This window comes from Octopus bimaculoides, chromosome 19 (genome assembly GCF_046866305.1).
Source record: "Octopus bimaculoides isolate indiv1 chromosome 19, ASM4686630v1, whole genome shotgun sequence".
Classification (NCBI taxonomy): Eukaryota; Metazoa; Mollusca; class Cephalopoda; order Octopoda; family Octopodidae; genus Octopus; species Octopus bimaculoides.
Genome location: NC_142946.1, coordinates 3,925,969 through 3,940,027, shown reverse-complemented (window position 1 = coordinate 3,940,027; position 14,059 = coordinate 3,925,969). Strand labels below are relative to the sequence as shown.

Genomic DNA, 14,059 nt, shown 5'->3' with positions numbered 1-14,059 from the left:
TGACTCCATCCAAGATGCCATGTAGCAAGACTGAACCTAAAACCATGTGGTGGAGAAGCATATTTCTTATTGTAAACACACACATATGTGTCATATATACTATATATATGTTTTACAGCTGCTTTATCATGCTGGCATGGGTTAGACCAACACCTGTTACTGAGGCATTGTTTAAAGCTAGATGCTCTTTCTGTTGCTCATCTTTCTTTGTTTATCAAGAATCAAATTTTTCGTTCCATTCAACACCAATTCCCAGAACTAATAGCAGACGTTTTATTGACAAGCAATTGTCAACATAGAACATGGTCTGTAGTTCAGAGACTTTATTTTCAGTTTTAGTGCAGAATGCAAACATTTACACAGACAGACACATGGACACACTCAGACATGTGTACGCACACACACACGCGCGCGCGCGCGTGTGCGTGTGCGTGTGTGTGATTGTGCATACAAATACAGTTGTCTAAAAATCCATGAGTCAGTAAAAAACAGGCCTTCATATATTAATACAATGGGTTTATTATTATTATTGTCATTATTATTATTATTGAGTGAAAGAGCAGCACATGCCATCCAATTGACAAATATACAAATATACAAAGCCCAATATACCCATCATGGCTACCCATCTGATAGTTGATTACATCGACCCCAGTACTCAACTGGTACTTAATTTATTGACCCTGAAAGGATAAAAAGCAAAGTTGACCTCAGTGGAATTTGAACTCAGAATGTAGCAACAGGTGAAATACTGCCAAGTATTTTGCCCAATGTGCTAACAACTCTGCCAGCTTACCACCTTAATGATAATGATAATAATAATAATAATAATAATAATAATCATATTTTCTACTATTGACACAAAACCTGAAATTTGGAGAGAGAGGGATAGTCAATTACATTGACCCCTGTGCGTGGCTGGTACTTATTTTATTGGCCCCCTCACAAAAGGATGAAAGGCAAAATCCCAAGTTGCTCTGATGGATGACAAAAAATTGCGAATGTGTATCATATATGATGCATGGATGCAAGGGGGACATGTCCTCTGTGTCACGTGTGATACATGGGACAGGCAAAGGATTCAAAGAGTAAATTGAGCTGAAATTTTGAGGGAAGTCCTTTGGATTACTCCAAAACAGGAAGTTTGTATCATTGAACCATGGGCGGTCTCAGGTAGGTTGGTAGCAAAAGAGTTAATTGGGAGGGAAAGAGAATTGATAAGAGAAGTAAGCTGATAAGCCATATTTCATAGATAAAGTAGAGCTGTAACTGGTAACCAGATATTTCAATGGCAGAAATGAAATGCAGCTAATAACAACAACAACAACAACACAAATGATATTTCAATGATTCAAATAGTTGCTACAATAAATAATATCGACACAATATGATAACAGTATCACACTGACATTAAGTAGCAAATATAATATGGTTTGATTCACCTTCCAAAATGGCTGCTACCATAGGATGTATATTTAAAAAAAGTGAAATAAAAATCAATGTTAAGCTGATAACAGGTAATATAATATTGGTTATTGAACAAAACAATGTAGAAGAGAAGTAAAAGAATTCTCAATGAATGAAATATCATTCAGTTTTTACCCCCAGCTGTTGCTAATGTATTGTATTCAGTTTATAACCCAATTATTCCTGATAGCAGTGTCATGGCATGGCCTCAGCATGGCTCCAGCTAAGCGGTAAACACTAGTAATTTTAGGAAAACCATTAATGTCATATTTTCGTTTTAACCCTTAGAAATATCAAAGTTTTGGTGACTATTGGAGAATTTACAACAGAACAAAGTTGGTGGATATAAGCGGAATACCAGGCAAATGGCTTTGTTTATTAATGCTTAAGTAGAATGGATGAATAGAGTTATAATGATGGAATCACCAAGTGTAATGACCATGTACAACAATAATATGCATTGCATAAATGAGTAAAAGACAATATTTATTAGTTATTCAGATGGCCATTTATTTGTATGATCATAATATCATTATAATAGAGATGACAACTATTTTGAGTGGTTGTGGTAAACAAATCTCCTGGTGCAACAAGTAAGAACAATAGGCCAAGGACTTGAGGGAAAATGTGGAAAACGAGGGAAAATAGTTGGTAGCTATCTGCTACAGAGTCATTAGTGTGTTGGAAAAATATTTAACAGTGTTTATTCTTGCTCTTTAGGTTCTGAGTTCAAATCCCACTGAAGTCCACTTTTGCCTTTCATACTTCGAAAGTCAATAAAATAAAGTACCACTCAAGTACTTGGGATGATGTAATCAACCAACACCCTCCCCTCAAAATTGCTGACTTTGTACCTAAACTAGAAACAACTTTTCACTTTGGTTCCTCATGTTCTGGGCTTTCGTCCTTCTGGGGGCAGCATTTGCCTTTTGTTCCTGCAAAGTTAGTAAAATAAAGTACCAACCAAGTACAGTGATGGACTTCCAGAATTGTTAGAGCACCAGACAAAATACCTTGTAGTATTATTATTATAAAAGTAATAATAATAATAATAATAATAATAATAATAATAATAATAGTAATAGTAATAATAAATGTAGTATTAGTAATGCTAATAATAGTAATAACAGTAATAATAATAATAATAGTAATAATAATAATAATAATAATAGTAATAATAATAATAATAATAATAATAATAATAATAATAATAATAATAATAATAATAATAATTGTTCTGTTTCATTTGAAACACTGAGTGGAAATATAAGTATTGTTCCTGGTTTTCTAAGACAAGGAAATTGGCACAGTTTGGTAAATACCATTCTAAAATGATTATTTTCAATGTAAAGAAGGAAAGAATTTAAAGGAAATACAAAACAAGACTACAAGAACCGAAGAAGGAATTGGATATTTCTCAAGATGTTATTTCAAACACCAACAGAGATGTCACAACAAATTCTTAGAGTAAATGTAATTACAGAGAGAATGGAATTGGTCAGGCTGTATATCAAGCATTAGAGAAACTGTATATGTACAGAAATTGAGAATCTGCTGGGAATTTTGTCTGACATTAATCTTAGATCTTGCTCCATCTTGCGCCAATAATGGGCAGAAGAAGTAGGACATAGAGATTAATGCAAAAAATATTACAGTTCACTGTGTGTGTGCATGTATATGTGCATGTGTGTGTCCATGTGTGTGTGTGTATGTATGCATGTGCACTCATGTATGTGCATGCATGTATGTGTGCATGTGTGTGTGCCCATGTGTGTGTGTGTGAGAGAGCATTTGTGTGGGGAAGTGTTTGTGTGTATGTATCTTTGTGAGCATTTGTGTATGTATGTTGATGTGAGTGTGTGTGTATCTGTGTGTCTGTCCGTGTGTGTGAGTGTGTATCTGTGTGCATGCATGTGTGACTGTGTGTGTGTGTGAGCATGCATGGGTGTGTGTGTGTGTTCATGTGTGTGCGTATGTGTGTGTATTTAACAGATGTTCATTTGATACTTTGGATTCTTCCATAGTGACAATGGAGGAAAAGGGAAAACTTTATGAGAGAGAGAAAGAGAGAGAGAGAAAGAGAAAGAGAGAGAGAGAGAGAAAGAGAAAGAGAGAGAAAGATAGAGAAGGAAAGAGAGAGAGAAAGAAGGAGAGAGAGAGAAAGAGAAAAAGAAGTAGACAGAAAGTGAAAGATGAAACGATGATCACTTGATGTCTATTTGATTATTAATGATGTCGGAAATGTAACTTCCCCCCCACCCCCACCCCCCACATAACATGTCTCTCATCTCTATTATAACACCTGTATAACCATCACCCGCGCCTCCACCGCCACCACCATACGACACCTCTATACTCGTTATACCATTGATCATAAGTCTGCCACTAGAGCAGGACTCACCTGGGATTAGACAATAATTCCAATAACCTGGACAGACTCACAAATTGGATTCGCTTCCATTCAGATGTGGTCGTCACATAATGACCAATTATCTCATTGCTGTGGCTGTTGTTGTTGTTTTTGTTTAGCCCTGGGTCTGTCATGGTTTAGCAGATCATAGTCGTTGCAGCCATGAGTGAAATTGTCAGACTTTTTGATAGGGTACTTTGTGGAAGCTGTTGTGAATCTTTACATTCTGAGTTCAAATTCCATTGAGGGTTTTCAGACCCTCTAACAGAAGGTGCAAGGCCTAGTAGTTAGGGTGTTGTATTCTTGGTTGCAAGATCGTGGTTTCGATCCCTGGACTAGGTGACACATTGTGTTCATTTCACATTGCCCCAGTCCACTCAGCTGTAATATCCCAGGGTCAATGATGATGATGAAAAACATGAGGTCATGTGACCATAACTAATTATGAAATCTGCAATGAGAGGGTGGTGAGTGGAGGGGGACTGAGGATTTGTGGTAACTGCGATGAAACACTAATGATCAGATGTTAGTATATTTGTGAAAACAATGATAAGAAAATACGGTGAAGTTTGTATTTTGCTGAGGAGGTCATAATAAGACTGAAACATATTTAGAGTTGTTTCCCTTCTGAATGAAATGATTAAAGTAATTGATATAATGTCTTTTTTCTTTCCTTGTTGCATTAGTACGTTACAACATCACACCATCACATCACACCATCGCAACATCGCATCACACCACCGTACACCATGTAATATACCATACGTACAACCATAAATCTTGTACCACCACCACCGCCACCACAGATGACCTTATATACCAGGCATATGTGAAAGTGTGGGGCGGGGGAGTCATTTGAGTTAGAGAAATGACTGATGACTAATGACTGATGTGACAATTTAATCTCAGTTATATGTGACACTGAATATTAAATATGACAGATTAATTACAGCTAAGACATTATCAGGTTTGGAACAGTGCCGCCTCCCTCCCTCTCTCCCTCCCCCACCTCTCCAGCCTCCCCTTTCTTCCTCCTCTCTCTCTCTATCTATCTCTCTCTCTTTCTCTCTCTCTCTCTCTCTCTCTCTGGTCTTCGATGGAGCGAAAAACCTGTGTGCTGACATCAGTGTGTGCGTGTGTGTGCGTGAAAGAGAGAGAGAGAGAGAGAAAGAGAGATAGAGACAGAGAGAGAAGAGAGAGAAAGAGAAAGGATGAGAGAGAGAGATGAGAGAGAGAGACAAGCAGAGAAAGGGAGGGTGAGAGAGGAGATAAGACATAAATAAATAGGTAAAAATTGTTTTATAATAATCATGATAATAATAATAATAGTAATAATAATAACGATAATAATAATAATAATAATAAGTAATGTCAGATATATGTGGATGTGTAGATGTATATGTGTGTGTGCGTGTGTGTGTGTGTATGTGGGTGTGTAAATGTATGTGTGCATGTATGTGAGTGTGTATATGTAGGTGTGTATATGTGGGTGTTTGTTTAGTTAAGATTTACTCCTTTCAATGCATTCCTAAGTGAAGCCACCTGAATCAAATTGCATTAAATACCTTTAAGTAGGTCATGTGACCTGATGGCCGCGTGTGTGTGTGTGTGTGTGTGTGTGTATGTCAGTATGTGTGAGGGTATATGTGTGTGTGAGTAAGTGTTTTTGTGTGTGTGTGTGTGTGTGTGTGTGTGTGTGTGTGTGCATGTGCATGCGTGTGTGTGTATGTGTGCATGAGTGTGTGCACCGACATGCAAGAATGTGTATTCTTTTATTCTTTTACTTGTTTCAGTCACTTGACTGCGGCCATGCTGGAACACAGCCTTTAGTCAAACAAATCAACCCCAGGACTTATTCTTTGTAAGCCTATTACTTATTCTATTGGTCTCTTTTGCAGAACCGCTAAGGTACAGGGATGTAAACACACCAACATTGGTTGTCAAGCAATGTTGTGGGGACACACACACACACACACACACACACACACACACATATATATACAATGGGTTTCTTTCAGTTTCCGTCTACCAAATCCACTCACAAGGCTCCGTAACATGGAGAGGGGAGGCCGGTATGCATGGGCGACTGCTGGTCTTCCATAGACAACCTTGCCTGGACTTCTGCTTCGGAGGGGGACTTTCTAGTTGCAATCCCATGGTCATTCATGACCGAAAAGGGTCTTAAAATTACCATATTCTTTTGTTCTTGGCAGATGAAATTATAACAAACCAAAATGGGATCTTGTTTTCATTTCGTAGTTTTTGTATTTTGCTTATGTTAACTATTTGGAGCATTGACCTTTGACCTACAAATCCTCAACCCCTGACCTGAATAGAAGGCAACAATGAGAACAACATTCACTTTGTAACTTTTGGGTAAAAATGTAGAAATTGAGGAAATTACTGTGGAGAAGGCAGTGACTTGTGAAATTGGTAAACATTACACGCTGGTATCTGTATGCTTGGATAAATTTGGATGATGTGGGAGGGGGCCATTGTTTCATTGGAGAGTTGGATGGATGGATGGATAAATTGGCAGAGAGGTAGACGGATGGACAGATGGATAGATAGAAGGAAGGAAGAATAAATAGATGGATGAATGGATGTATAGATAGATTGATGGATGGATGGATAGAAAGACAAAAAGACAAATGGATGAATAGAGAAATAGATAGACAGATGGCTGAAGAGAGGGAGGGAGAGAGAATGAGTAAGAGAGGGAGAGAACATTTCAACCAGATTTTATAGGCAGGAACCCCATTTTCATCAGACAATATAGTACTTACCTGAAAGCTGTTCAAAACCAATTGGTACCTGCACAGAAGGTGGTGTTGTAGCACCATACATGACTGGATAGTTTGGTTCTTTATCTGGAGAGATTGCTGAAACAACAAATGTGAAGTAAATGTCAGTCAGTATCAAATGCGAATAGATTACAATAGAGTTTGGGAGAATCAAACTGAAAATGTCAACCCCATCTCCATCTAACCAAAAATTTTGCAAAACACTTTTTTGTCATAAAATTACTGAGCCCAATGCCACACACACACACACACACACACACACACACGCACACACACACACACTTACTATGGTAAGACATTCTTCCTGTCCCCAAACCCTTTTGGTTATGTCTTAGAAGACACTACTGGGTGTTGTTGTTGTTTGTTCCTTCTCAAGCCATGTCTGGCTCATGAGGGCCAGTTTCCCGGTTTCATTGGCATATAGGTTCCCCACATGGATGGGACGCCAGTCTGTCTGTCACAAGTGAGCTGCTAGACGCAGGAGGAAAGAAGGAGAGAAAGTTGCGTCGAAAGAGTCAGCAGAAGTTTGCCATTACCTTCTGCCGGAGCCACGTGGTGCTTTAGGTATTTCGCTTATAAACACACACATTGCCCGGTCTGAGATTCGAACCCATGATCCCTCGACTGCTCTAACCACTAGGCCGTGTGCCTCTACAGAAGACACTTAAACACACACATTCAAAGCCAACACACATGTAGGTAAGATCTGGAGAAGTTGGATCTTAAAGGAACAATATACTGTGCAACAGACATGTTCAACCCATGTCCAAACCATCCAGATCTGGCCTTTCACACCCACCTTCCAATATCTCTCTAAAAATAAACAATCACATCACTGAAATTTCAAAGCTATCAGATAATGCATGATTAATTGAAAACAATAAGCATCTGATTTGATGGGGAAATATGAATGTAAATGGGTTAAGAGAAAAAAATTCAGCAACAAGTGAAATATTTGTCCAAAATGCCAACAAACCACATCAGCGATCAGCCATGTCCCACTTCTGACACCCACTCAGTTCTGAATTGTCAAAAAGAAGAAAACCAGAAAGTACTTGGTTTTAATACACGCAATATATATGATATATGCTTTGTGTAGACTTGAGCTCTGGAGTAATAATGAGGTCAGCACAGTACCATGGCAACGAGGTTATTCAATGCAGTGGTTGTGTTGTATTATATGTGGGTCTTTGTCGTTCTGTTCAAAGAAGGCGAAAGAATGGCATCGAGGCGTCTGTGGGTAACTGTGTCACAAGGCTGGTCTTGTAGAGGGATCATGAGAGTGTATAGGGGTGATTGTATAAGGATGTAGTTGCTATGGTTACATCAGGCTATCAAAAATTGGCTCCCTTGAAAGGGTTAACTTGCTGACTCCTGCTACATGCCAATACAAAATTTGAATTCTGGGTGTCCAAGTTCTTCCCCAGACCTCAATCTCTTTAGGTACCAAAAAATGCTTAAAGAAAGAATTGCTCACATTTGATATAAGACGAATTTATTAAATGTGTAAAAAAAAAAAAAAAAAAAAAAAGGCCACATGAGATGAAGAAAATAGCTTTAATTGAAAATGTGGGTATGGTTAAGATGTTTGCTGTAATTAAGAGTTCCTGGGTTCAATCCTCCAGTATAGCATCTTGGGTGTCTTTGACAGACACAGATCGACTCAAATTTTGTGATGGAAACCGTGTGGAAGCCTGTTTAGTGGATTGTTTCCATAATACAAAGAACCAAGTATCATACTGATTCTACTTGAAGGTTACATTAAGAAGTGTATCTGGAATACTCAGTCATTTATATGCTCATTCAATGATTAAATTGATGGAAATCATCACTGAAACTGGTGGAGATCCATTTAGAATAATTTTTTAAAAAGAGGCATTAGAAAGAAACCAAAGAGAACTTCTGTGAGAATCCTCTTTACCTTCTCAGGTTAAATATTTTTAACCAGTTCAAATTCAGTAATTTCAGGTCAGTAGCCGCAGACGAAATACCACGAAGCATTTCGCCCAGCATGCTAATGATTCTTGCCAGCTCACTGCTTTTACCTTAGGATAATAATAACAAACACAATAATTTCTTTTATTTTGAAATTGAGGAGTATATTTTTTGACACACTGTATATTTTTATACTCTGTTAGCTTTTTAATATTTCATACATTCAATATGTCACCACCCACATAGATTTTGTTGTTGAAGACTGGGTCATTTGGTTTTGTATTCAATTAAAAAACAAAGTATTAAATGATTGAAAGTATTGCTTCGTTGAGTTTAAAGAAAACTAGACAGAAGTAGATATAATATGAATGCCAAGATGGCGATCATGAAAATAATAATAGCAATAATAATAATAATAATAATAATAATAATATCTCTTATAGGTACAAAACCTGAAATTGATAGGCATGGGACAATCCATTGCATTTAACCCCAGGGCTCAAGTGATATTTGATTTAATGACCCCGAGAGGATGAAAGGTAAAGTCAATCTCTTTGGAATTTAAACTCAGAACACAAAGCTTAAAACTATGGGAAATGGAGGCATTTCTCTTCCCTCCTTTTTTTTATATGTTTTCCCCATATTTTCACTTCATAATTTTGCTACATGGTGTATACTGATTCTCCAGAATTTTCACCCCTTCTATATATATATATATATATATATACTTCAAATTTAGAGAAAATAAAAGATGAAGACAGGTGAATTAATTTAACGCTTGGGAAGAATGGAAAAGACTTTGATGTTTTGAGCCTATGCTCTTTGACAGAAAGGATTGAGCATCAAAAAGCGGAGAGAGAGAATGAAAAACTATGGCGAGAATAAAAAAAAAAATGGAGAGAAGAAAAAAATGGAGAGAGAAGAAAAAAATGGAGAGAGAAGAAAAAAATGGAGAATGAATGAGAAAAGCGAAGAGAGAACAAAAAATGGAGAGAGAGAACAAAAAATGGAGAGAGAAAAACCTGTAGGGATTAATGGTTCAACATGATGAAATGACCCTACATATATATGTATGTATATTTATATATATATATATATAGACACACACACACACTGTGATATGTGTGTGTGTGTATGTATATATATGTTGTATGTATGTATATATATATATAAGTGCATATGTGGTGTACATCCCTCCTTCTCTTTCATAAGACACTCAGCAATCTTTGCAAACAACTCCCCAACATAATGAGCCAAGTTACCATAACCCCCCCCCCACAAAAAAAAACAACAACCGAATTATCACACCGCCGCCGCCACCGCCACTGCCACCACCACGTCTTTCACTTCTATAACGTATATATGACATTAATATCTATTTGAGTTATCCACTGTGAAATATATATTTTCTTGTATTTAGTCAAGCAAGCACAGTAAAATATGTTTATATTCATTAATTTATATATTATAAATACAGACGACTCATTCCAGTTATGTGTGGGTAGACAATGTCTGTAAATTCTGACATTCGATAAATCATTAGAGGAATTCTTAAGATTTGTGTATACCATGTAGGTTGTTGTTCCCATCGTTGACCTCTTAGCCTGAGATAAAAGAGGAGTAGTACCTGTTGTTGTTGTGGCTGTCCTGCCCCAGGAAGGCTCTAACCAAGTACACCTATAATCAAAAGTATGCCAGTCATGACCAACCTGTATATTCACACATTGGGTATTTAGTTCTGCATTATTAACTCTTTAGCATTTAATCTGGCCATATCTGGCCCAGATATTCTACCTGCTTTATGTTAAAACTGACCTAATCCAGCCTCTCACACCTACCCTACAATGTCATTCTAAAAATATGAAAACATACCATTGACATCTTCAATCTACAAGATAATGCATGATTTATTCAAAACAATGTGACTAAATAATCATTATAGTAGACAGAGTAATCTGAATGCGGAAGGGAAATAATTTCATACCCTTGACCCATTTGAATAATTTTCCATAATACCCTATTTTTATATATCAATCACAACAATACAAAATTTTAAAAATCCTTTATCAATTGATCACAGTAGTAGATTATACTAAACTGATGAGGTCTAATAACACGAAAGCATGTCACTAATTGTCTACCCCTTGCTAGTCTGAAAGAATCAGATTTTCTACCTAGGATGTAAATTAATTTAGTGAAATTAAACCTTAATCTCTTAAAATCATCACCTCTTTTTCTCTGACAGTTTGCTAAGTTTTGTCCATCTTAAATGGAAGAGAAATTTCAATTCATCATCATCCTGATTTATGTAAATTCTTGACACTGATCAACTTCAGTTATTTCCCTTAGCATGTTATTTTTTTTTAAGAGAGTTATACGATCTATTGAATTGATCCCAGTATGTAACTGGTACTCACATTATTGATCATGGAGTGATGGCATAAATAAGCCTTGTCATTCTGTAAAATATGTATCTCACCACTACAGGCTGGAAATGGTGTTATCCCTAGTTTAAAAATCAGACGTTAATAATAAATACAGCTGGGAAACAGGTTTTTAGAAATAAAATCTACGACATGCAATCTTGACATTTTTCTATTTCTGTGTAAATGAATCAGTGAACGTGGAGCTTAAATATTGTCAGAGCTTGTAAAACAGGCTCCATCTGCTTTCTAAACACCACACCTGCCATTTGCTACACATAAAAGACTTTAAACAGCTTAATAGTAGAACGCATTGGAAATGCTCTGCTGATATGCTTCAGTAGTCATCTAATTCAAGATATTTTTAAAAGCTAACCAAACACGCTGATATGTCAACCAGTTTTAAGTAGGTTTATTTTTTTTTAAACCAACTTTACCTGTTTTTGTGTTGTTTTTAATGGAAGGTACATTTTTGTAAAAATACGATTGGATTCTGATTTTCTTTTTGAACATCTATCGTAGATTTAGATATTTCTTGCTAACCATTCCCTTAGAATAAATAAACAGACGTAATAGAACATGAACAGAGTCGAGGTATGCCAAATTCTTTGATGGACAGTACATGCATCAATTCCTAACTACTTAACTGTCATCAAGAGGAAGACAGTGTCCATTCTTCTGAAACAGGGAGAGTAAGCATCAAAACATGTTGCCATTTTTTTAGGACCATTTTACGATACAGTATTTGAATTCTTTGCTTTCAGATGCATTCCAAAACTTAATTTCTTTAATTACCAAACATCTTTCACGAATAGAACTCACTACATTTTATAAAAAGTGGAATTGTCATGTCTGAAAGACAAAAATCCATTCCATCAGCATCCTGTAAATTTTTCAAAAATTTCAATCGTCTGATCTTATTGGAGTCATTTTCTCCTTTCATTTCTTTTCTTTAGATTTTAAACACCCCTAGAGAAAGTTTTTGTTTCCTAATTGCATAGATAATCACAGCTCATTGAAGTTTTTCAACTCCTATTACATACGCAAGGCCCTACCACATGTTGATTTATTAAGATGAATGCTCTCTTTACGATGGAATACTTTCATGTAAGACGAAGAAAATGTTGACAAAGCATTCATTGTTTTTCTTTCATTTACATTCAGTCTTTTCATTGGCCAAAATTACATTCCAAATACAGAATTATATTTATTAAACTAACTTTATTGAAATGTTTACTTCTAATTATTCATAACAACTTGGAAGATGAAGTAAGTGTTGACAGACCATTTGTTGTTTTAACTTCTTGCATTTATATCCTGTCTATTCATTGGCCAAGCTACGTTCCAAATGCTAAATATAAATGAATTCTATTTATCAAACAATCTTTACTGGAATATTTACTTATAATTATAAATTACGACAAACTTGTTAACGATTTACAGTAAACTGGCCAGGAGTGTCTGCTGTGGCCATACCAAATAAGGAAATAAGTGAAAATGAAAAATGTTCTTTTAACTTGTTAAATGGTCATTGCTGAATAAGTTGTTGCTTAACTCCAGACTGACCTGGGGTTAAACAACAACAACAACATCATGATGGAACTATTGAACTAATGAGGTTGAACTGTTATTGATATTGTTATCAATCAACTTGAAAAGGTAGTTTCTCACTAGGGTGTGACCAGTGATAGCCTGACTAGTTAGCAGTCAGTGGACTCAAATCGTGACAAGGTTTTCTTACGCAGTTAATGTAAGCTCACATCAATTACGGACTTTGCCTTTTGTCCTTTCAGGTTCAATAAATTAAGTACCAGTGAAACGCTGGGGTTGATGTAATCAACTTACCCCTTCTCCCTCAAATTTCAGGCTTTGTGCCTATCTCTGAAAGGATTATTATTATTATTATTATTATTATTATTATAATAATAAAGGTGGCAAGTTGGTAGAATTGTTAGCATGCTGGACAAAATGCTTAGTGGTATTTTGCCAGTCGCTACGTTCTGAGTTCAAATTCTGCCAAGGTTGACTTTACCTTTCATCCTTTTGAGGTTGATAAAATAAGTACCAGTTAAACATTGGGGTCGATTGTAATCAACTCGTCACCACTTCCCCCAAACTGCCCTTGTGACAAAAATTTGAAATAATTATTATAAAGAAATACTGCAATGGAATTCTATAGCAAATAGAATGAAGGAAAATACGATGTGGAATTCCCATAGGTTCTGCTAGTTATAATTAACCATTTTTTTTTTTCCAACATAGTCTTTGACTAGTTTTTCCACATTCAAATTTGTCTTCTTTCTTATATACACAGTTCTTGATTCTTTGTCACTATTATGATGAATCAAAACAGTTCGAGACTTCATTATTTTCTTTTGGCAAGCACGGCAGACGCTCTAGAAACACTCAATGGAATTCAGTCACTTAATTGTATTCATAGTCAGGTAAAAAATAATTATATAAATACAGCAATCTGGTAATCTATACCTGACTTGAACTGGTACACCTGGATTAAGATATTAGGTTTAGAATTCTTCTGCTAATCCTGTATTATTTGATTTATGTTTGGACTATTTATATCACTTCACTGCAAGTACAATAATACAAGCAATATATATCGATAATAAAAAAACATTATAGACACAACTTTTGGTAATCATGTTTATAAGAGTTGTTTGGCAGTTGAGAAAAATGACGAATAGCAATCAATCTGCATCCGTCATTAGTGTGATGGTGTGACTTTTATTGACATTAGCTAATTGTTGACTCCAGTATGTGACGGTGCACCAATGTGTCTTTGACACACATTCTTCATGACTTTAATGTGATACTATTTGACAGACACCGTTGAATCTCTGAGGTAAAGTCCATCTAAGCATATGTAAGAGAGCCTCTATGTGGCAACTCAATTTACTAGAAATAACATTCAAATCTGCTTAAAATCAGATTTATCTTAAAAAAAAAAACAGGCTACATCGGATAATGTAATGTTGGATATACAAAATAGATGGGATGGTCAT

The 14,059-nt window shown here is 36.0% G+C and overlaps 1 protein-coding gene across 5 annotated transcripts in view; it reads right to left on the bottom strand.

Annotated features, from left to right (window-relative positions):
• Positions 1–14,059, bottom strand: part of LOC106884053 (anoctamin-4) — a 120,190-nt gene that overhangs the window by 58,869 nt on the left and 47,262 nt on the right. For all 5 annotated transcript variants that reach the window (XM_089366374.1, XM_089366376.1, XM_089366378.1 and 2 more), the window contains exon 2: positions 6,664–6,759. In XM_089366374.1, coding sequence (XP_089222500.1) covers positions 6,664–6,759 — 96 coding nt within the window. The remainder of the gene's footprint in view (positions 1–6,663; positions 6,760–14,059) is intronic.